A 25,356-nucleotide genomic window follows, 5' to 3' on the forward strand; every position below is an offset into this window, starting at 1 on the left:
CGGCAGGGATGTAACTCAGTTGGTAGAGCATGGTGTTTGCAACGCCAGGGTTGTGGGTTTGATTTCCACGGGGGGCCAGTATGAAAAAAAATATATATATATGTATGCACTCTAACTGTAAGTCGCTCTGGATAAGAGCGTCTGCTAAATGACTAAAATGTAGCCAACCAGCCTCTGTCCCTTTGTCTGTCTGTCTGCTAGGCTAGTCAGCCAGCTTCTGTCCCTGTGTGTCTGTGTGTCTGCCAGGCTAGCCAACCAGCATCTGTCCCTTTGTCTGTCTGTCTGCCAGGCTAGTCAGCCAGCTTCTGTCCCTGTGTGTCTGTGTGTCTGCCAGGCTAGCTAACCAGCCTCTGTCCCTGTGTTTCTGCCAGGCTAGCTAACCAGCCTCTGTCCCTGTGTTTCTGCCAGGCTAGCTAACCAGCCTCTGTCCCTGTGTTTCTGCCAGGCTAGCTAACCAGCCTCTGTCCCTGTGTTTCTGCCAGGCTAGCTAACCAGCCTCTGTCCCTGTGTTTCTGCCAGGCTAGCTAACCAGCCTCTGTCCCTGTGTTTCTGCCAGGCTAGCTAACCAGCCTCTGTCCCTGTGTTTCTGCCAGGCTAGCTAACCAGCCTCTGTCCCTGTGTTTCTGCCAGGCTAGCTAACCAGCCTCTGTCCCTGTGTGTGTGTGTGTGTGTGTCTGAAGCACAAAGCATGTTATCTGACAGACTGAATCTGAACCCAGCCTATGAATGTCATTCCTCAGAGGTTCAGGGACACTTGACATTTCCAAACCATGCCTCTGTCCGTGTCACAGATTATGCTTCCTAGAACTCATCCATAACATGCTATATTCACTATTTCACCCCTAAATCAGTGTGTTTTGTGAGTATGAAAAAATTGTATCACGGTATAAAATAAAGTTTTCTACAGCAGCTGAGAGATCAGTTGTTTTGAGTGTGACAGAAAAAAACAGTAAATAGCTGTGGAATAGATTTAGGACTTAAATAATTCCATGTTTTTACTGCCTCCAGTGTTCTCAACCATGTTTCTTTTTCAGGGGTTCAGCTGCGTGTGAACCCTGCCTCCAGGGATGTGCGTGAGTGAGGAGGACGAGAAGAAGAAGAGGGGGAGGAGTGGGAGGAGGGGGGCCTTACTTGATGGAGTTTCTGAAGTGATCTTCGGCCGGGTTTTTAACAGTGCAGCTGTTGAGCAGCCACAGATCAGCCTCTGCTGGGTCCTCTGAATGGAGGAAAGGGGGGAGGGGGGACACGAGAGAGAGAGAGAGAAACAGCGGGAGAGAGAGAAAAACAGCGGGAGAGAGAGAGAAGGTGCGGGAGCGAGACAGATGGAGAGTGAGAGAGAGAGAGAGAGAGAGTGAGAGAGAGAGAGAGAGAGAGAGAGAGAGAGAGAGAGATAGGGGAGAGGTGGAGGGAAGACAACAGAAGTTCTGCATTAGATAAAATCAACAACCCAGGACCCTTCAGCACGTTCCACACACCCATAAATATTGCACATCTCCCCCTCCTCCCTCACCCCACTCCCACCCCTCCTGCCAGAGCCACGAAGGGGAGGCTGGAGGCAATGCCAGGATCAGCTGGACCTCAGGGGGATAGTGGCAGCCCTATCCTCCATACCCCAGCCTCCATGCTATCTGCCAGGGGACATGTCACACTGTGTAATAAATAAATACACACAGGATGATTCTAGGCCAGCCTGCCTGCCGCAGTGCAAGCCTCCTGCATCCTCCTTCCACACCGCTGAATTAGATATTTCACTTACTATCCATTACCCAGCCTCACTGGGTAATGGCTTGCACTGCGGCAGGCTCACACGCATGCACACACTCCCCGTGTCGGGCTCTGAGGTTCTGAGGGAGGCAGGCTCTCACGCACCACACGGGTCGCAGGCAGGCAGGGAGAACCCCTTCTTGCCTTTCCTCACCTCAGATAATACAACATACCATAGGCCTATACCAAGGGAGAGTCCAGGCACCTACGACACCCATTCCCTCCTCGGAGAACACCACCCATCACATCCTGAGAGGAGAGAAGCTATTGTAAACAACAACATAGGCTACAGTACGTAAAGTGTGATGGTATGTAGGACATCATTTGTTCCAAATGGCAACCTAACCGGGGCCCTGGTCTAAAGTAGTACACTAAATCAGGGGTCGCATTAGCGTCACCCCCCCCCACTTCATTTTCAATAAATCTGAATTTTAAACCATTTCACCTGCTTTTTATATTGAAAATCAACAGTGTTTGTTTGGTTCAGTAGAGAATCAGGGGTGTATAACTTAATGCAACACATTCAACAGAAAATAGCTTTGCTTTCATCAGAAGTGCAAAACTATTTGGCTAGTAAAAAAAATTATTTTTTGCAAAAACGATGCATAGCTATCCGATTTCTCAAGTTTATCATATTATAATTTTTTAGCAAGCTACATTTGTTAATGTTTTACTTCAAGTTAATCTTGCATTTTAACTTGCTACCATAGAAAAACTACACCGGAGAAGTACCAGTCAGAGCGCTGTCTGCTCAATGCGGGAATCTGATTTATCACGACGATAGCCAATATGTCTAATACGAGTGGACAAGTGCAACTGAAGCACAAAATGTGTCCTTTTACATTCATGATTTGGAGCAAACAGTGACTGAAGCCGAGAATAAACTACAATAAGCATTTCTAAAATATTTATTCTGCGTTCTTTTATTCTACGTGAAAAAACGCTGAAGTCTGCGTTCACGCAACCCCTGTAAATACGAAACAGGATGCCATTAGAAACGCAGCCACAGCATAAAAGGCTATAGAACCCCTGCTGTTGTAAAGGCAGTGGTAGAGTAATTGTTGTTGACAGAAGTAAACCCAGAACTAATTTACAGTAAACGGGACAGGGAGAAAACAAACAGAAAACAGCACCAGAGTCACGGAGGAAGTCCTTAGGCTAACCTAGCGTGGTGTGAGGAGACCCACTGATGTGAGAAATGTAGTGTTTACCAAAAGACGCAACAGCAACAAACATGATCAATTCTAATCACTTAACATCCGCAAAATCTTGGGGGAGATAAAAATATGACTCACGACACTAAATCTAATGCAAGATTAGTTTGACGCAACTCCAGACTCTCTGTGTGTGTGTGGTTGAGTTCATCACCTTAGAGTACTCTGTATGACTTCCATCCTTTTAACAGATTGTTTACTGTGAGAACCAACCGCATGACTCCTCCTGAAGCAGGAAAACACTATACTGATGAACACACACACACACACACACACCACCTGAGTCATACTACAGGCAGCAGTAAAACACTATACTGATGAACAGAAGACTAAAACACGGACCACACTGCCAGCTTAGGAAGGACATTATGATGAATTAACTACTCAGTCATTAAACCAACCTAAGCAGGAAGATATCTTGCTATGCTAAAACCTTGTAAAAGAACCCTAGGAGTATAAAAAATAAATTAACAGTTCTGGTAAAAGGGGACCAAAGATGGTGTTAAATGAATCACTTATTATGGAAGGAAAGTCAAGAGTTGACTTGTGTTTTGTTTGTCTTGGTGGGAAGTGGGAACATGCTGGCCTGGGCGCCTGGAAGGAGACACACACGCACACACACACGCAGCAGTGGGGTACTGTGTTTCACTGCCTGTATGTTTTTTCATTTGGTTTCTGGAAAACTGAGTCGTCAGAAATGCAATGTTATTGTGAGTTCAAGAGTTCCCTGATTGGCTGGTCACTGTGGAGTAGAGACAGCTTACCAAACAGCAAAAGTCTGGAAATGGTTATATTGTGGCCATAGAGATCTCTTAAGCATGAGAGAATCTGACTGCCGATAGGTACTGATCACAATGGGAGGCCGTTTCTTCTCTTGCTAGAACAAAAGCGGTACCCTCTGCGTGATGACGAACCTACCGTTTCTACTTGTAGAATCACAATGCTCGTCAGTGGCCAACAACTTGACTTTGAGCCAATCAAAGAGCATGAGCCCTCACATGTGGGAGCCAACAGGAGTGGCAACAAAGGAAAAAGGCATTTTCTCAGTACATCCACGGTTACGTGTCATGACTCGCATGTCATATGCAATCTAGGTTATGGGATGGTAGTTAGCTAAGTGCACAGACGCAATGCACACAACAAAATACTTCCGCCAAGCTAGCCAACCCTATGTAGCTAGTATTGACATTATAATTATATCACAGCGGATTACTTTCAAAGAAAGCTGTCGAGTTAGTGCAGTGTCCTTAGCTAGCTAGCATGTTGTGCTAGCTAGTGAATATGCTAACAGCTGGATAGCTAAACATTTGGCAATGGGCTGTCACTGGCAGTATGGAATTATGGAGAGTTAATTAAATTGTTTCTTTGTCATCTTGTTAGGCAGTTATCTAGCTGTGGCCATCTGGCTAGTATTAAGAAGCTTTGTACAAAACCGCAACATTAGCTCAGCTAGCTAGCTAGCTAACATTGGAATCTAGACCACAACAAAGATTATGGACATACTGACAAGATAGATGTCTCTCCGTCCTAACAATGGGAGTTGTTGTCCACAAAGTGGCACGCCGTGCTGTCTAGCTCCCGCCTATCCTTTCTTTGGATTGGTGGATACATCTCATTACTCTAATCCTTTTTTGAATAGTCAATGAAGGTTGTTGATGTCAACCGCCTGTATTCAATGGAGAGAGAGGCTATCCTACTAGCCTCAACATGAATAATGCATAGCCATCTCGAGACCTGTCTCTGCAGAGGTTACCTGTCTAACAGAACACAGGAAGCCTCTCCAACAAAATCCAGGTAGAATCAGGAATTCCCCAGGGCAGCTGTCTAGGCCCATTACTTTATTCAATTTTGCTAATGACATGCCACTGGCTTTGCGTAAAACCAGAGTGTCTATGTATGCGGAAGACTCAACACTATACATGTCAGCTATTACAGAGACTGAAATGACTGCAACACTTAAAGAGTTGCAGGTAGTTTCAGAGCGGGTGGCAAGGAACAAGTTAGTCCTAAATATTTCTAAAACTAAAAGCATTTTATTTGGGACAAATCATTCACTAAACCTCAACTTAATCTTGTAATGAATAATGTGGAAATTGAGCAAGTTGAGGTAACTAAACTGCTTGGAGTAACCCTGGATTGTCAACCATCATGGTCAAAACATATTGATACAACAGTAGCTAGGATGGGGAGAAGTCTGTCCATAAAGTGCTGCTCTGTATTCTTAACAGCACTATCAACAAGGCAGGTCCTACAGTCCCTAGTTTTGTCGCACCTGGAATACTGTTCAGTCATGTGGTCAGGTGCCACAAATAGGGACCTAGGAAAATTGCAACTGGCTCAGAACAGGGCAGCACGGCTGGCCCTTGGATGTACACAGAGAGCTAACATTAATAATATGCATGTCAATCTCTCCTGGCTCAAAGTGGAGGAGAGATTGACTTCATCACTACTTGTATTTGTGAGAGGTATTGACATGTTGAATGCACCGAGCTGTCTGTTTGAACTACTGGCGCACAGCTCGGACACCCATGCATACCCCACATGACATTCCACCAGAGGTCTCTTCACAGTCCCCAAGTCCAGAACATACTATGGGAGGCACACAGTACTACATAGAGCCATGACTACATTGAACTCTATTCCACATCAAGTAACTGATGCAATAATCAGATTTTTTTTAAACATAAAAATACACCTTGTGGAACAGTGGGGACTGTGAAGCAACACAACCATAGGCACAGACACATGCATACAAACACACGACAACATACGCACTATACACACGTACACATGGATTTTGTGTTGTAGATATATGGTAGTAGAGTAAGGGCCTGAGGGCACACACTTAATATGTTGTGAAATCTGTTGAACATACTGTAATGTTTTTAAAATTTTATAAATGCCTTAATTTTGCTGGACCCCAGGAGTAGCCAAGGCCATCAGACTGTTAAATAGCCTTCATTAGCACATTAGAGGCTGCTGCTGCCTATTGAAATCACTGGCCACTTTAAGAAATGGAACACTAGTCACTTTAATAATGTTTACATATCTTGCACTACTCATCTCATATGTATATACTGCATTCTATTCTATAATATTCTACTGTATCTTAGTCCATGCCGCTCTGTCATTGCTTGTCCATATATGTATATATTCTTAAATCCCATTCCTTACTAGTTTTGTGTGTATTAGGTATATGTTGTGAAATTGTTAGATACTACTTGTTAGATATTACTGCACTGTCGGAGCTAGAAGCACAAGCATTTCGCTACACCCGCTATAACATCTGCTAAACACGTGTATGTGACAAATAAAATGTGATTTGATTGGGGATCCCTCCGATAAAGTGTTTTTTCTCAACGTGTCCTACTTCTATCAGTGCACTCGTAAGCATTACAAAACGTATATTCAATCAAATAAACCTCACGTTGCAAATAAGCCTTTTTTCTTAGGGTTATCTAGATCTCTGGCGCCCTCGAGGCATTTGTCTTATTTCATCAAACCGTAAGTTTAAATCATCAGACAAGCTCAATGCATATAGTTGATTTTATTAAAACACATAGGGTGTGTCTATATGGAAGAATACACGTTTGGTCGAAAGAACAGACGACTTTCGGTCGACCAAGATTTTATTTAGTCAGGGACAGCCCTAGACTCCATGTTATCGCAGAAACGGACTCAACAGCACGAATGCCCGGCCATTATGTCTTCAATCAGCTGTTTGTTCCCCCCTATTTTTTATTAAATATCTATATTTTATAAACGGTTATGACGGTTATTTTATTTACATAACCATCGGTTACACAGAAATTGTACCAGACCTAGTCACACTTTGTGAATTGTCAGATAAATATCACCAAGCTAGGCAAGCTATGTGCAGCAAAATAACTAGCTAGCTCTCTGCTTGGCTAGCTAGCTAGCTAGCTAGCTAGCTGCTTGGCTGAACAAAGAACTTCAGCGCACTGTAGCAACGTGTCTCATTTTAAGTATCTGAACTGGGTTTAAGAAATCTCATCTTCCAATAAACCATCATATATGCCTAGTCACTAATTGTTGAAGGAGAGTGGAAGTGGCCATTAAAAAAAAATGCTAACTTTGATTTGTCTACTAATTTGCAACAGTGTTTTCGTAAATATAATAATCAACAATATAATCTGGCCAAGATAAAAGTATGATTAATTTCACTAGTCTGAAACCATAAGTAACTATATTTTTCTGGGACACACAGCCAGACACAGACACAAAGAAAGACACAGACAAACAGACGGCCTGTCCTCTTCTTTGACAGGCAGATCAAAGCGTTCTGTCGTGGCGAGGGGCACGGAGCGACCCAGACAAGGGTTGGCACAGTCAGCCCTTCACAGCCATGCCAGCTGCACTCCCAGCCACATCAAGCTCGGCATCAACACAACCTGAGCCCCGCAAAACAACCCGGCCCATGGGATGTGTTCCTTGAATACAGAGCGATAAAAACACACAGACACACAAACAAAGATCCCTGATCCACGGCACCTATAGGTCTCTGCAGAGGTTAACTAACTCACTGTACCTAAGATCCACAAACAGCAGCCGTAGACTGAGAGCAGCCTCAGCTGTGGCCCATCTACTCTCCTCCTATGGGTTTTCCTCCAGCGTAAAAACAACAATAACAACCCCTCTATCACCATGACAACCCCTCTATCACTGTGACCCAGTTAGTCAATAAGGACCTCTCCTCACCTTAATCATGGGCAGACCTGGACACTAGGCTAGCTAAACCAAATGAGTCCTGAGAGGGGACACACCAAGCTAACTATCATCTGTCACAGAGGCAGCTCTTACACATAGGCCTAACATAGAAATTCACGATTTCCAGGCACACAAATAGCCCATAGTACATCCCAAATGGCACCCTATTCCCTATATAGTGCACTACTTTTGACAATATCCGATAGGGAATATTAGGGTGCCATTTGATCTGGTGTAGTCTTTTGTAAGATCAATAAATAATATAGGTGACAATAGTAAATGTAAGAGAGAACACTGTGTTTAATATTAGGATTGTTTCCTGGAACTCAGTGATACTGTTTAATTATGTAATATCTTTTAAATGGTTATTATGTCATATTGCTAAGTGTAGGTGGCATAGTAAGAGTCAATCACCCAGGGTGAACTAAATGCAGCTGTAGTTTGAGGCATGTTCTGGATGTACTGTCATCTGTAAGCAAGTCAACTATCTGATGATATAATCTACCTTTAAAGATGCACTATGCAGAAATCGCTCCTCCATTTCCTGGTTGCTAAAATTCTAATAGTTTGCCTAATTTCAGTTTATGTGACAAAACAAGCCAGCATAGTGTAGAGAATCATTGTACCATCTAAACTGCTGTGAAATATATTTTCCATAATATATATTTTTTTTTTTCCAGGTGTTTGAAGCTAGTGTACAAATCCGAAAGTAAAAGATGCAAAAACTAAAAGTAAAACCAGGAAGTATAGAAATAGCGCACATAGAACAGATACACAGCTTCTTAGACTTGCTTTCGATGAGTGACAGATCTATAACTCACATTTCTATGTGAATTTGGTCGGGTCACCCAAAAATATACACATTGCAGCTTTAACTAGAAGAGGTGGCGTTAACGCAGAATTCAGCGTTTTTCACGCAGAAAAAATATATTGTAAACAATATTATCTAAACTGCTTCCTATTGCGTAATTTCTCCTCGGCTTCACGGTTCGGCTCCAAATCATGAATGTAAAAGGACACATTTTGTACTTCAGCCTCTGACTGAGGTGTACTATTCTCCGGTACTTTACTCCTGTGTAGTTTTTCTCTGGTAGCAAGTTAAAATGTGAGATAAACTTCAAACAAAACATTAGGAAATGTAGCCGGCTACATTCTTTTTATGATAAACATGAGAAATCTGATGGCCATGCATTGTTTTGTAAAAAAAGCTAATTTACTTGTGTGGCTGCTAGCGTTGCAGTTCTGTTGAAAATGAAGCTATTTTCTACCGAATATGTTCCATGAATTTTTTGGGTGTGAAAAAAATAAACTATAGTTACATGCCTCTGATCACTATTGAAGCAAAGAAACACTTGACTTCCAATGTAAAAACGCGGGTGAAATTGTTTAAAACGCAGATTTTGATGGTCTGCGTTCTGAAAATGCCGATATACGACCCCTGACTAGTGGTATAGACAGCCAGTCTCTCGGGGGGAACTAAACTCTGCTGTAGTTATGGATTCAGGACATAACTCATTTTTCTTTCTATAGTTCGAGGCGTGGGATGTTCTGACTAAGCCTGTCTGCCTTTTGTAAAGGGCACAAATTAGGAAGTGCAAATAGTTGACAGTTTTGTCAAATTTGAATTCTGTTGTTGTTGATTATAAACATGAAGTTTCTCTGGTGTGTAATGATGATGTCATATAGCTGACTAACTCTAGCTTTAACCAGTGGCATAGTCAGTCACTAAGGGTGAACTCATATTTTACAAGGCCATTTATATGTTGTTGTTTTTTTTTACCCCATTTTAGTTTTATAAACAATCATTCAACTTTGTGTAATTCTCTTGATAATGCCCACTATAACAAATGTTTTACTGCTTAAAGGCTTTACATGGAACGTAAGAGGGCCATTAAAATAAAGAAACTGGATGGATTGGATGGGGGTTCAAATTATATTTTATTTCCTTTCTATAATAACACCCAACAACATTGGGGTAACTTGTTTTGAGTGTCCAAGAACGCAGAAACACCAAGAGCAGTTTGAGAGCATATAACAGAAAGCAATGTTAAGAAACTCCATTTAAAATGACCGGCTTCCCACCAGGACAACGGCATATAGTAGGGCTAAATGAATGGCTTATACGTCCAGCCTCTAGATCTACTAAAAACAATATAACATGAAGCTATGGGCATAAACACAGGGTGGAATTCACAGTCACGTAAGAATAGGGGGGGAAATAGTTTTCACCAATCTGTAGGGCTAACCAGAGAGAGCGAAAGCGAGAGAGCGGAGAAAGGAGGGAGGGAGCAAGCGAGAGAGAAAGAAAGAGGGAGGGACAGATGGAAGGAGAGAGAGCGAGAGAGGAAAGGAGAAAGTGAAAAGGAGGGAAGGAGAGAGCGAGGGAGGAAGGAGAGAGCGAGGGAGGAAGAAGAGAGCGAGGGAGGAAGAAGAGAGAGCGAGGGAGGAAGAAGAGAGAGCGAGGGAGGAAGAAGAGAGAGCGAGGGAGGAAGAAGAGAGAGCGAGGGAGGAAGCGAATGAGCGAGGGAGGAAGGAGAGAGAGTGAAGGAAGGAAGGAAGCGAGAGAGTGAAGGAAGGAAGGAAGGAAGCGAGAGAGTGAAGGAAGGAAGGAAGCGAGAGAGTGAAGGAAGGAAGGAAGGAAGCGAGAGAGTGAAGGAAGGAAGGAAGGACAAAAAATTTAAAAAATCTGATTCACAGGAGGCTGTTCCACTGGTAACCGTCAAAGCACCCTCACTAAACACTACTGGCGTCAGGCCTGTTCAGTACAAAGCAACACACGCACACACGCACACAGAAACACACACTCACTCCCCAGGCCCAGTGAACTGTCTGATAAACCCTATCTATCTCCATCTAAATAGTGGTAGCTTACAGCCTAACGTGGTTCAGCTCAGACGCTGCTCTGCCTGGGAAAAGGAACAGAGCTCCATTCTCTGGCCTCAGCCCCAGACAGACCCTGTCTACCGCGTCCCAAATGGCACCCAATATACTGCACTACTTTTGACCAGAGCCCATAGGGTTCAAAAGTCAAAAGTAGTGCAGTAAATAGGGAATAGGGTGCCATTTGTGTTACAGCACCAGCCCCAGGTCTCTAGCCCTCTTCACAGGAGGGGAAAGTGCAGCATAAGCAGCCGTGGCCCAGATTGGTGACCCTGTAGGTCAGCCGTGTGCATTACTCGTAAAATCCAATTTCTTCGTGAACAGGCCCCACGGTTTACAGCCCAGGACATAAATCTATAGCAGCAACAACCTGGACAAAAGCAGCTACTCAGAGAACAGAAAGAGAGAGAGCGAGCGAGAGAGAGAGAGAGAGAGAGAGAGAGAGAGAGGGAGAAAAGGAGAGAAATAGGGGAGGAAGAAGAGGAAGAATAGAAACAGGAGTTTCACCTCTCCGTATGCTACCATTAACATGTCATATAAAACCAACGTGAGAACTGGACATGGGACTCCTACTGTAAACGCAATTACTAGCCTAGGCCTCAGCTGAACATTTTCTGGGGGGAAAAGGGAAAGAATAAACACTGAACCAGCCATGAAGGTAATGCATATATATCCAAATGGCTTCTACTGTGCCTCACATCTTGCTGTAGTTTTAAATGGAACAGAGCATACCATCCTAATCATCATCCCCTTCCATTACCAGCACCATGCTAGAGGCTCTCAGCATGGGGCCACAGAGATGCTCCATAGAGCCAGGAGACAGAGGACAGCATGGGGCCAGAGATGGTCTGCATGGGGCCAGAGATGGTCTGTATGGGGCCACAGAGGGAACCCTGGATGGATCAAAGCAGTAGGAGAAAGCAGCTCTCCCTCAGTAACAGGCAGATAAGAATAGGGTCTAAAGTAAATGAAGTGTGGTGCCTAACTCCAACATACCCTGGGTTTCTCTGAGGCACTATGACCGTTGCAGCAGATGACTCCACAGACCATGCCGAGTCACTGCAACAGAGCGACTGACTACACCAAGCTACCTCATTATTGCTAAGACTACTTCCTCCACAGCCAGTCTAGTCTGGCCTGCCTGACTCATACTAACACACTAGACCATGAAGCCTGAGACTCAGACCTAGCAGCGCTACGGGCCTTCAGCCTATTCTTTATTCAGATCCCCATTAGCCGACGCCTTAAGTGGAGGCTAGTCGTCCTAAAACGGCACCCTATTCCCTACGTAGTGCGCTACTTTGGGACACAAGCCAAGCTTCAGTAGGCTAGCTCATTATGACGGATTATTTCAGAGCCAGTCCACTGGCTCCATCTCTCCATTTGTTCCACATGGGCCACCGTAGCTAGTGTCCAAGACAGCCTGCCATCTATTATTCACAGAGCCAAAACAACTAGATTCCACTGATGTCTTTCATTATCCCCTTCAAAACACATCTCCCCTCTCTGTCATCAATCATGACTGTGGAGTAGGGGCTGGGGTGTCGCACTTTCACTCACACAGAAGCGGGCTGGCCAGCAGCAGCCTGAGAACCAACCAGAGAGAGTCTTATATGAACCGTCGGTGCGAGGATGTGTGTGTAAGACAGGCGCTGGGAAAACCAGAGAGGGCTCTGCAAGAGAGGGGTGTGTTGAAAGCGAGGTGATTAAAAAAGCGTGAATGTTAGACAGCAGTACTAAACACTGGAGTGTTCCCTCCTGCCGGTTATCCTTCACCCTTCACACACTGGCTGCAGGTTCATATACCGACACCAGTGAAGACTGAGGACTCAACAACAGTCCATGCTCCGTGCTCAGTCTGATTGGGGTTCAAGGCTTCATGTTTTTTTTTTTCAGAGAAGCTCCAGACGGAGAACAAACAGATTTGACATCATCGAGATGTCCTGCTACTGTTGTGTGCTGTGCTGCCATATTTATTCTACAGTTATAAGGTGAAATCTTATAGTAAGTCGTTTATAATTTGATTGTTAATATGTTTAGAAAGCACTTCAGTCATTTCAAGCCCTATTCCCCCACTTTTGTTGACTAGGGAAAAAATAATAAATTATATGTAATATTTTCACTTTGTAATTGAGCTTGTGCCCTTTAAAAGTGAGTACACCTCAGCAATTTATAAAAACAGATTTACCAGAAATGTGAGTTCCAGACCTTTCTAGAATGATGCAGCATTACTAGTTATTGTTTATGGCCATCTCATGAAAAAGTATTACTTTTGGGTATGTCTGTTTAAATCTACATTTTGCCCCAACGTTCAAGAGACATGATATTACCCATGGCCTCTTTGTTGACTTCATTTAAATGCAAAAAAAACAACTAAAATACTGAACTGTAAACATTCAGAGGCACTATAGCAGGGTTCCCCAAGAGGCGGCCCACGGGTTATATTTTATTTGGCCACCCAAGTTTAGAATTTTCATTGCTTGACATAAGACTAAAAACACCAGGAAATCAGCTCCAAGTGATTTTAATTTTGGAAAACTGTTCAGGTATTCCCACGCATAACAGAGAGAAACACGTGATCATATACAAAATGTAAGCAAGGTTTGAAATGATTATATTTTAGTCAAATATGATATCTGTTTTGGCTTCTTGCGGTCAATTTGCAGTCTACAAATTATTTGTAATTATGTTCCGACCCCCTGAACATCCGCTCAAGAAAACAAATCGTCCTGCGGCTGAATCTAATTGATGATCCCTGCACTATAGGGTTGTTATTACAAATGGGGGAAACATTGTGTAGCCTAGTGTAGTCTGAACTAACTGTACTGCCACATTACAGTCAGTGGCATTAGCCTATAGCAAGCCCTGCCTCACACCCCCAGTCTTAACCATACTACTGGACAGAGACACAGCCTATAGCAAGCCCTGCCTCACACCCCCAGTCTTAACCATACTACTGGACAGAGACACAGCCTATAGCAAGCCCTGCCTCACACCCCCAATCTTAACCATACTACTGGACAGAGACACAGCCTATAGCAAGCCCTGCCTCACACCCCCAGTCTTAACCATACTACTGGACAGAGACACAGCCTATAGCAAGCCCTGCCTCACACCCCCAGTCTTAACCATACTACTGGACAGAGACACAGCCTATAGCAAGCCCTGCCTCACACCCCCAGTCTTAACCATACTACTGGACAGAGACACAGCCTATAGCAAGCCCTGCCTCACACCCCCAGTCTTAACCATACTACTGGACAGAGACACAGCCTATAGCAAGCCCTGCCTCACACCCCCAGTCTTAACCATACTACTGGACAGAGACACAGCCTATAGCAAGCCCTGCCTAACACCCCCAGTCTTTATACGTGTTACTCATGACCTCTTCAAGCGCCATCGACTTCATTTAATTGCAGGGGAAAACAACAAATGATTGTAGACTATAGGGTTATTACAATACTGTATACATTCAGAGTGGCACTATAGGGTTATTACAATACTGTATACATTCAGAGTGGCACTATAGGGTTATTACAATACTGTATACATTCAGAGTGGCACTATAGGGTTATTACAATACTGTATACATTCAGAGTGGCACTATAGGGTTATTACAATACTGTATACATTCAGAGAGGCACTATAGGGTCGTTATTACAACGGGGAAAACCGCATTTAGTGTAGACTATAAATTCAGAGTGCAGGCAGTAGACGTTCATGTCATTCCAGGTCACTTTAACCATCAACTCAGATTAGAACACTATAGGGTCATTATAACCATCAGATTAGATCACTAAAGGGTCATAATAACCATCAGATCAGATTAGATCACTATAGGGTCATAATAACCATCCGATCAGATTAGAACACTATAGGGTCATTATAACCATCAGATTAGATCACTATAGGGTCATAATAACCATCAGATCAGATCACTATAGGGTCATAATAACCATCAGATCAGATCAGATCACTATAGGGTCATAATAACCATCAGATCAGATCACTATAGGGTCATAATAACCATCAGATCAGATTAGAACACTATAGGGTCATAATAACCATCAGATCAGATCAGATCACTATAGGGTCATAATAACCATCAGATCAGATCAGATCACTATAGGGTCATAATAACCATCAGATCAGATCAGATCACTATAGGGTCATAATAACCATCAGATCAGATCACTATAGGGTCATAATAACCATCAGATCAGATCAGATCACTATAGGGTCATAATAACCATCAGATCAGATCAGATCACTATAGGGTCATAATAACCATCAGATCAGATCACTATAGGGTCATAATAACCATCAGATCAGATCAGATCACTATAGGGTCATAATAACCATCAGATCAGATTAGAACAATAAGCAACGTCTGCTGTTGGGGGAAGAGAATACAGAGACGATCCTTCTGATGACCTGCGTTGATGTGAATTGATGAGTTATATAGATTGGGCCATTTTGCTGTAATGACGGCAGCACAGTAACACATTTCTACAAGAGATCAGAGACTGAAAGAAGAGAAGAACTCCGTTGTATAAAAATACTTCAGCTGGTAAACAGAAAGCAGGCAGTGGTAGCGTCCTAAATGGCACTACGGGCCCTGGTCAAAAGTAGCGCACTACATAGGGAATAGGGTGCCATTTGGGACTCTACCCAGTGTAAACCAGGTCATTGGTAGCATGCATCCACCAGACAAGATACTTAGTGACAGATGGAGTCTGCGCTACGAATGTCACCCTATTCCCTATGTAGTGCACTACTTTTTACTAGAACCCTGGTCAAAAGTAGTGCACTACATAGGGAATAGGGTGGCATTTGGGACACAGCCAGAAGCAACGACCTGAATCGGGGTCGAGTGGTGGTTGTTTAGGTTTATAGACAGAACTATTTGAAGATAAATTATATTAGTAATAACCTCAAACTAAGAGATGTAAACACAAAGGACAGGAGATGGAGACTGTAACAGGACTGAAACATCTAGATAAATAAATACTCTATTACGCTAATATACAATAAAGCCAAAGGCCAGGGCCGACTGTCTACAGTACAATATTAATAACAAGTCACATTTAACAAGACATATCACACGCACACCAGTGGTAGGCCTATCCACCTTTCCACTAACCAACAACGCCGGGTGACCGTTTGTTCATAATATTATCTGAATATAAAACGCCTGGTGCATGGTTGCGAATGGAGTTTCTGTGTTTGAGCCGACTGTGTATGCCTTGGGTAAACGCCACACACGACCCCTGCAATAATACATAACTCAATGGAGTAGATCCAAGCTATGGATGCAGGGAGCAGCCAGTGCGCCACACATGGCTTTCACAGGCTCACAGCACTGCACAGCACAGCTAATTGAAAGGCGTTTGGCCTGAGGTTGAACTAGAGCAACGCTTCCTCCATACATACCGTCTGTCTGCGCCGCTCTAACCCTCAACATATCATATCAGCTGCCTGTCACAATCCTCCCTGTGGGGATGTCAGGCCTGACAACACAATAACACACACTAAGAACACCATACAGTACACAAACACACTAAAAACACCCACCATACATGACACACTAAAGAGCAAGAGCGTGGCAGCACACAATCTTCCAGGGATCTTGGTGTAGAATCAGATTTTAATTGAGCCGCTACTGGATAGCATGGGGCTGACAGACACCCAATGACAGGCCAGCTTTCAACATATAAAACAACAGACCTGTAGTTTGGTTGGTATAACCAATGGAAAAAATCAGACCGCATTTTATTTGGTTGGGATTTGCAACTGTATTCATTAAATCAAATCAAAATGTTATTTGACACAAGCGCCGAATACAACAGGTGTAGACTTCACCATTAGCTCACTACCCTGGAACTGCCCTGGGTAGTGAGCCCAATAGGACCAAATGCCAAGCTGCTATCAACATGAAATTAGCATGAGCATCCTAACTGGACGATTTCAAGGGTCAGTTCCAGGGTAGTGAGCTAACAGTGATGGGCAGGAGAGAGAGGGTTAGCCGTCACACTGGTGGAAAGCTGAGGGTTAACGACAGCCAGCAGGGCACATGGCAGGGCGGCGGCTTAGAGCAGTCTCCCTGAGCTGACATCACTCCTCCAGCCAGGTGCATGGCTGAAGAGGAGCGGTCTCTCCATCCCTCCATCCTCCTCTCCCACTGCTTCTCTTCTCTCCAACTTTTCTTCACTGACTCTCATTTAGTCTGTATTACCCAGCAATCCTTTCATCACCACATTCCCTGTCAAAGGAAAATAAAACATTCCTACATTAAAACCACCAAGGCTTTACTGATAGAGCTGGGTGTCAGCCTCTCCACAGCACTGTCATAGCAGGCCTGATAAACGTCTAAAGTTAAACTGCACGAAGTACACAGCCAAATCAAGGACATTGGTCTGAACCAACAGCACACGCTTTTACAGCATGTCTAAGCAGCAAATCGTCAAGAGGAAACGAACAACACACCGATCATTCAACACACACACACAGAGAGAACATCTAATAGGCCTTAATGACTAAGTGAATGTTTGTTAGTCAGCTTATCTTTCTAATTGAGGATTAAAGCGAAACGAAGAGATATTTATTTTTTATTTTTTCATCCACCACTTTTCATTTCCTTGGCCGGATGAAACAAGTGCAGCAACAACAGCAGCAAATGAGATAATCCCTCCAGCTCTAATAAACCCACTTAGCCTAGCACGTCTGAATTCATCATTTGCATTGAATAACAATAGCAGGGCTCTAGCTTTTAGGAGAAACCTTCATTAACGTTTTAGCAATTTATGCAGGAGTAGAGAAAATAGACTAGAATGTGGATCAAACGGAATGGTTTCTTTCAGAACAGGTGAATATTAGGGTCTGCTACAAGATAACATGTTACTGTCTGGCTGGTGCTTTGAGGGTGAGCAGTGTCAACTTATTAGAGACAATATATTACTGTCTGGCTGGTGCTTTGAGGGTGAGCAGTGTCAACTTATTAGAGACAATATATTACTCTCTGGCTGGTGCTTTGAGGGTGAGCAGTGTCAACTTAGAGACAATATATTACTCTCTGGCTGGTGCTTTGAGGGTGAGCAGTGTAAAGTATGTTGTTATTATTTCCTAAATAAATATAAAATCAACTTGCAGAAAGTGTGTGGCCCAGAAATCAACTTTGACACCTAGCTCTGGAAGGATGAATTTTAATACTTAAATATCTGGAGGATATTAGCCTCCTGTCCTGTCAGCTTTACTTCCTGCTGCGACTGAAGACCGGAGAGAGAGAGAGTGAGAGGTAAGAAAGAGGAAGAGAGAGAGCGAGAGGAAGAGAGAGAGCGAGTGAGAGGTAAGAAAGAGGAAGAGAGAGAGCGAGTGAGAGAGTGAGAGGGGTAGCCACTCGGCCGTCACAAAGACAGAGTCAATCCTGTCATTACATCTTACCTGTTACTGCAGGACACACTAGTGGCATATGGACACTGAGGAATTTCATGCTTCACTAGCTACACTTCTGTTCAAACTCCTTTTCTCTCTCGGTCACTCGCTCTCCCTCCCCCCCTCTCTCATTGATTCCCTCTTCCTCTCTCCCTCCCTCTCTCTCCCCCTCATTAGAATTAGGCTTTTCAGCCAAGCAGAAATGTCTGGACCAAAAACCTAATTACAAATGTAGCCCAAGGAGGAGAAGAAGAAACACGAGCTAAAATAATATTGCCTTGGAGTTAAATAGCAGCAGACACAGACACCCCCCCGCCGGAGGTCCCACTAGCCTCCCAGTGTGTTCAAATTAACCTGGCTCCAGACGCCGCCCGTTTTAGGTAATTGTGTCTATTTAGATTCTTCCAGGAGAAGAAAGGATGGGATGAGTGGCTAGTTGGAAGGACTGCAGCGATCTGTAGACACACCGGCCGAGGACAGAGAAGAGTGGCTAGTTGGAAGGACTGTAGCAATCTGTAGACACACCGGCCAAGGACAGAGAAGAGTGGCTAGTTGGAAGGACTGTAGCAATCTGTAGACACACCGGCCGAGGACAGAGAAGAGTGGCTAGTTGGAAGGACTGTAGCAATCTGTAGACACACCGGCCGAGGACAGAGAAGAGTGGCTAGTTGGAAGGACTGTAGCGATCTGTAGAGACACCGGCCGAGGACAGAGAAGAAGGGAGATGGAGTCAGCGGAGGGAGGACAGAGGCTGCATTTTGATGATGTGTTGTTTCTGCCTCACCTCATGGTAAAATGGCTGCTCGCTCAGGCAGGTAATCTGAGGGAAAATGTGTCCGTCTGTCTATCTGTCAGTCTGTCTGTCTGGGCCAAGGCTCACTACCCTCTACACACACACACACACACACACACACCTCTACCCCTTGTGACTGCAGATATCGTGTCTAGTCTACTGTGTACTTTCTCTACTCAAGACTCTCATTGCTTTTTAAAGTCCATTACAGAGAGATGGTGTGTGACGGTCCTTCAATATTTGGAACTGCATGAAAGGTCAAATGAATTAGGCATTGCAGCTGTACAGTGATCCAAGCAGAAGACCATCTACATGTAAGTTACCAGAGGGTTGATAAACCTAGGCCTACACTGGCCTAAGTCATAGACTTATAAAAACAGAGCTCTTAGGGTTTCATCAACAGAGGTTAATGTGAAGTCATAGGCTTACATCTACACAGGTCTAATATTAAACTCCTAACACTGGTTATATGTTCCAAATAACAAAGGTGAGGATCCTTCCTTCAAAAGGGAAACTGGCTGCAGGGTTAATAAACGTTGATCTTTGCTGTCACAATGCCCCTCCTAAACCCAAATCACAACGTTGATCTTTGCTGTCACAATGCCCCTCCGAAACCCAAACCACAACGTTGATATTTGCGGTCACAATGCCCCTCCTAAATCCAAATCACAACGTTGATCTTTGCTGTCACAATGCCCCTCCGAAACCCAAACCACAACGTTGATATTTGCTGTCACAATGCCCCTCCTAAACCCAAATCACAACGTTGATTTTTGCGGTCACAATGCCCCTCCTAAACCCAAATCACAACGAAGGGAGGAGTGAAGGATGAGGAGGAAGGAGTGAGGGAGGAGGAAGGGGGCAGGGATTTGTGCACCTGGGGTCAGTCTCCTTTAATAAAGCAGAAAGGCGCTCATATTCACAGATGTTAATGCCAGGTGAATCACTGGGGATTGTGACTATTGTACAATCTTATTACTGAAGAGGATGAGAGCTTTTTTTAGGGCATCCACCATTTCCCCTGCAGACTGTAGGCTGTGAAATACTACATTTTGACTGTAGGCCTCTAGTTGAATAATCTTCTTACTGAGGCTAGTTGTGTTATAATTATACACTAGTTATTATATAGTTATTATATAGTTATTATATAGGAAGACAGCATACACACACACACACACACACAGGACAATGGGAAGCAGTGGAGTTAGTTCCAGCTCCATCTCAATCCAATATAAATGTAATCCAGAGGTTCGCGGAGATAGGAGCAAGGTAGGCTAACTGTTCCTGATCTTGCACATCTGCATGGCACCTTCAGTAATCAAATGGTAAAATGGCTCGCGTAATATTAGGGGTTATTAGTTGAGTTAATTTTTTATTTTACCTTTATTTAACTAGGCAAGTCAGTTAAGAACAAATTCTTATTTACAATGACGGCCTACAACGGCCAAACCCGGACGACGCTGGGCCAATTGTGCGCCGCCCTATGGGACTCCCAATTACGGCCGGTTGCGATACAGCCTGGAATCGAACCAGGGGGTCTGTAGTGACGCCTCAAGCACTGAGATGCAGTGCCTTAGACCGCTGCGCCACTCGGGAGCCCAAGAATAACATAGCAAATTACATAGGTTATCTACACGCTGTTGAGAATTGTGTTTTACCGGAAAAAAAAGTAAGCTACCGGAGACAACTCACCTGGCTATACCTGCTGAACGGGGCTAACAATATTTTATTTAGATTGTTCAGGTTCACCATCAGCAATAGTTTTGGTAGATTTGCTTTAAACAATCAGCACATATGGTCATTTTTTAATATACAGGGTAACGCTCATAATTTCCTAACAAGGACAGCAATCACATTTGCACAGGCGCACTAAATGTCCGAAGCGGTAGGACAAAATAAGGTTACTCCGTAAAAACGTCCAAATGGGTCAAAACCATTCGATTCTGAGATAGGGGTGAAATCCAAAAATAAATATTAATTGGCTATGTCATAGCTCATTTGTAAACAATACATATAGATACATTACTAGCGCAAAAACTGTAAAAATTACAATTAGTGGGTGATGGTGATTTCAGAACCAAAGTAGGGGGACAAAAAAAACGTGCTACATTGCCACCCCACTCCCTAATCTGATAGTGGGGTTATAGTAGGTCCCCTGTAGCTCAGTTGGTAGAGCATGGCGCTTGCAATGCCAGGGTTGTGGGTTCATTTCCAACGGGGGCCCAGTATGAAAATGTATGCACTCACTAACTGTAAGTCGCTCTGGATAAGAGCGTCTGCTAAATGACTAAAATGTAAATGTAATAGATGTCTAGTCTCCCTTATGGCTCAGATCAGGTGCCTACACAGTACATACACTATAGACATACATCATTTACACACACAAACAAACACACGCCAGCTCATGAGCTCCATCAGCAGCAGACTAATTTAGAACAGAAAATTACATTTACATTTTACATTTTAGTCATTTAGCAGACGCTCTTATCCAGAGCGACTTACAGGAGCAATTAGGGTTAAGTGCCTTGCTTAAGGGCACATCGACAGATTTTTCACCTAGTCGGCTCGGGGATTAGAACCAGCGACCTTTCGGTTACTGGCACAACGCTCTTACCCACTAAGCTACCTGCCGCCCCCAAAATTAAATGTGTTTATGCAACAAATGTTGGTGCATCGAATTATATCGTATCACATCGAATCGCATCGTTCATTAATCAAACCAAATCGCTTCAAACTAAAATGCATCGCTCTTGTATCGTATCGGAGCCCATGTATCTAGATACGTATCGAATCGTATTGAAAGGGAAAGATGCACATCCCTACATCAGTCCTTGCAGACCTTAGAGAGCTATTTATTTATTTATAACAGCTAACGTTTTTTAGCTAGGTTTTTAAGCTAGGTTTTTCACAAGAGGGGTGTGAACAGTTTGTGTAATGGACGGTGCTTGTGCCCATAGAAACAGCTCTAGATTGCAGGAAATGGCAGTTAAAAGGTGTTCAAAAACGCAAAACGTACTCAGCAGCACCACCTTGTTAAAAAGTGTGTGCGTGCTGCCTCCCTCGGCCCCAGAACAGAACAACTGTATAGGGGAACGATTACCTCTGTCCAACACACACACACACAGCTGCAATGTCAGAGAACAAACAAACAAACAAACAAACAAAACAAACCAAACATGGGTAGCCAGCCCAGTGGGGAACAAGCTCTGCGCTGCTGATGACCGTGTGTTTCTCTTCACCCCCTCACCTCCCTCCCTGCTTGCCTGGGGGAACTAAAGGATGTTAATGGGTTCTGTGGATGGGATTTGTTAAGGGGGCATTTAGCCCAGCCTAGAGAGGGAAGAGCAATTCCCATAACACCACATTAACAGATTTGACTTACACACACAGAGGAGAGAGAGAAAGATAGGAGAGAGAAAGAGAGAGATGGGGTAGAGAGGTACAGTAAGGGAAAAAAAGTATTTGATCCCCTGCTGATTTTGTACGTTTGCCCACTAACAAAGACATGATCAGTCTATACTTTTAATGGTAGGTTTATTTGAACAGTGAGAGACAGAATAACAACAAAAAACGCATGTCAAAAATGTTATAAATTGATTTGCATTTTAATGAGGGAAATAAGTATTTGACCCCCTCTCAATCAGAAAGATTTGTCTTTCAGGTGTCTTTTATACAGGTAACGAGCTGAGATTAGGAGCACACTCTTAAAGGGAGTGCTCCTAATCTCAGCTTGTTACCTGTATAAAAGACCTGTCCACAGAAGCAATCAATCAGATTCCAAACTCTCCACCATGGCCAAGACCAAAGAGCTCTCCAAGGATGTCAGCGACAAGATTGTAGACCTACACAAGGCTGGAATGGGCTGACAACAGTTGGTGCGATTATTCGCAAATGGAAGAAACACAAAATAACTGTCAATAGCCTGGGGCTCCATGCAAGATCTCACCTCGGTGGAGTTGCAATGAGAACGGTGAGGAATCAGCCCAGAACTACACGGGAGGACCTTGTCAATGATCTCAAGGCAGCTAGGACCATAGTCACCAAGAAAACAATTGGTAACACACTACGCCGTGAAGGACTGAAATCCTGCAGCGCCCGCAAGGTCCCCCTGCTCAAGAAAGCACATATACAGGCACGTCTGAAGTTTGCCAATGAACATCTGAATGATTCAGAGGAGAACTGGGTGAAAGTGTTGTGGTCAGATGAGACCAAAATCGAGCTCTTTGCCATCAACTCAACTCGCCGTGTTTGGAGGAGGAGGAATGCTGCCTATGACCCCAAGAACACCATCCCCACCGTCAAACATGGAGGTGGGAACATTATGCTTTGGGGGTGTTTTTCTGATGAACTTCACCGCATCAAAGGGACGATGGACGGCGCCATGTACTGTCAAATCTTGGGTGAGAACCTCCTTCCCTCAGCCAGGGCATTGAAAATGGGTCGTGGATGGGTATTCCAGCATGACAATGACCCAAAACACACGGCCAAGGCAACAAAGGAGTGGCTCAAGAAGAAGCACATTAAGGTCCTGGAGTGGCCTAGCCAGTCTCCAGACCTTAATCCCATAGAAAATCTGTGGAGGGAGCTGAAGGTTCGAGTTGCCAAACGTCAGCCTTGAAACCTTAATGACTTGGAGAAGATCTGCAAAGAGGAGTGGGACAAAATCCCTCCTGAGATGTGTGCAAACCTGGTGGCCAACTACAAGAAACGTCTGACCTCTGTGATTGCCAACAAGGGTTTTGCCACCAAGTACTAAGTCATGTTTTGCAGAGGGGTCAAATACTTATTTCCCTCATTAAAATGCAAATGAATTTATAAAATTTTTGACACACTTTTTTTCAGGATTTTGTTGTTGTTATTCTGTCTCTCACTGTTCAAATAAACCTACCATTAAAATTATAGACTGATCATGTCTTTGTCAGTGGGCAAACGTACAAAATCAGCAGGGGATAAAAAACTTTTTTCCCTCACTGTGGGGGGAGAGAGAGAGAGAGAGAGAGAGAGAGAGAGAGAGAGAGAGAGAGGTAGAGAGAGGTAGAGAGAGGGAGGGTAGAGAGAGGTAGAGAGGAGGTAGAGAGAGGTAGAGAGAGAGGGAGGTAGAGAGAGGTGAGAGAGAGGTAGAGAGAGGTAGAGAGAGGTAGAGAGAGGTAGAGAGAGAGGTAGAGAGAGAGAGAGAGAGAGAGAGAGAGAGAGAGAGAGAGAGAGAGAGAGAGAGAGAGAGAGAGAGAGAGAGAGAGAGCTCCCCTAGCCAATAACCTCCACAGGCTGAAGAAAGGAGAGCGAGAAGGAGAGAGAGATGGACGTGTGAGAAAAGTAAATATCAGCAAGTGTGCAGTTTATGGAATCTCTCTCTCTCAGCTGGATCCTGGAAACACTAACTGTCCAAGCCAAGAGGAGCGGGTGGTATATCGTTGTAGGGTCTTTCCTATCCAGAGCCAACCTTAGTGTGTGTTTTGTGTGTGTGTGTGTGGCTGTGTTTTGTGTGTGGCTGTGTTTTGTGTGTGTGTGTGTGTGTGGCTGTGTTTTGTGCGTGTTTGTCTGTCTGTTTTGTGCGTGTGTGTCTTGTGCGCGTCTGTATGTGCGCGTTTCCCGTTCCCTTGACCTCCATCGCCCTGGTTCTAGACACCACTCCAAACATCAGGTTTTATAGGCGCTGGGATGGGATGCTAGCGGAGAGTTTACCAGAATCTCAGGCCGCGTCACAAATGGCACCCTATAACCCCTATAGTGCACTACTTTCGACCAGGGCCCATAGGAGAATAGTGTGCCATTTAGGACGCAACCAGAATCACCATGTTGGGTATTTCCACAGGTGCAGCTACAACATGTAATCATTTAATAGCTTAGTCTGGTTTAAAGAGCACAATAGGTGTCCTTCAACATTATGAAAGTTACAGAGGAGGGGAGGGGAGGGAGGGAGAGGAGGAGAGAGGAGGGAGGGAGAAGCGGAGGAGAGAGGAGAGAGGCAGAGGGAGGGAGGAAAAGAGGAGGAGAGAGGAGAGAGGCAGAGGGGGGGAGGAGAAGAGGAGGAGAGAGGAGTAGTGGAGGAGAAAGGAGAGAGGGAGAGGGAGGGAGGGGAAGAGGAGGAGAGAGGAGAAGAGAAGGGAGGAGAAGAGGAGAGAGGCAGAGAGGAGGGAGGGACAGAGAAGCGGAGGAGAGAGGAGAGAGGCGGAGAGGAGGAGATAGGAGAAGCAGAGGGAGGGAGGGGAAGAGGAGGAGAGAGGTAGAGGGAGGGAGGAGAAGCCGAGGAGAGAGGAACGGAGAAGCCGAGGAGAGAGGAGGGAGGAATGGAGAAGGAACCATTTTACAGATGTACAAATATTCACTGTTGATTCTTCTTGTCATTTCTTTGCCTCTTGTTCTTCAATTGAAGATCATAACCTCTCTCATTAGGTCCATAACGACCAGGTCTCTCATTAAGGTCCATAACGACCAGGTCTCTCATTAAGGTCCATAACGACCAGGTCTCTCATTAAGGTCCATAACGACCAGGTCTCTCATTAAGGTCCATAACGACCAGGTCTCTCATTTAGGTCCATAACGACC

General features: G+C 44.3%; 1 protein-coding gene across 2 annotated transcripts in view; it reads right to left on the bottom strand.

Annotated features, from left to right (window-relative positions):
* cdkal1 (CDK5 regulatory subunit associated protein 1-like 1) overlaps positions 1-25,356 on the bottom strand; it is a 649,501-nt gene that overhangs the window by 560,376 nt on the left and 63,769 nt on the right. For both annotated transcript variants that reach the window (XM_045226277.1, XM_045226278.1), the window contains exon 4: positions 1,132-1,216. In XM_045226277.1, the coding sequence (XP_045082212.1) occupies positions 1,132-1,216 (85 nt within the window). The remainder of the gene's footprint in view (positions 1-1,131; positions 1,217-25,356) is intronic.

This window comes from Coregonus clupeaformis, chromosome 17, assembly GCF_020615455.1.
Source record: "Coregonus clupeaformis isolate EN_2021a chromosome 17, ASM2061545v1, whole genome shotgun sequence".
NCBI classification, from domain to species: domain Eukaryota; kingdom Metazoa; phylum Chordata; class Actinopteri; order Salmoniformes; family Salmonidae; genus Coregonus; species Coregonus clupeaformis.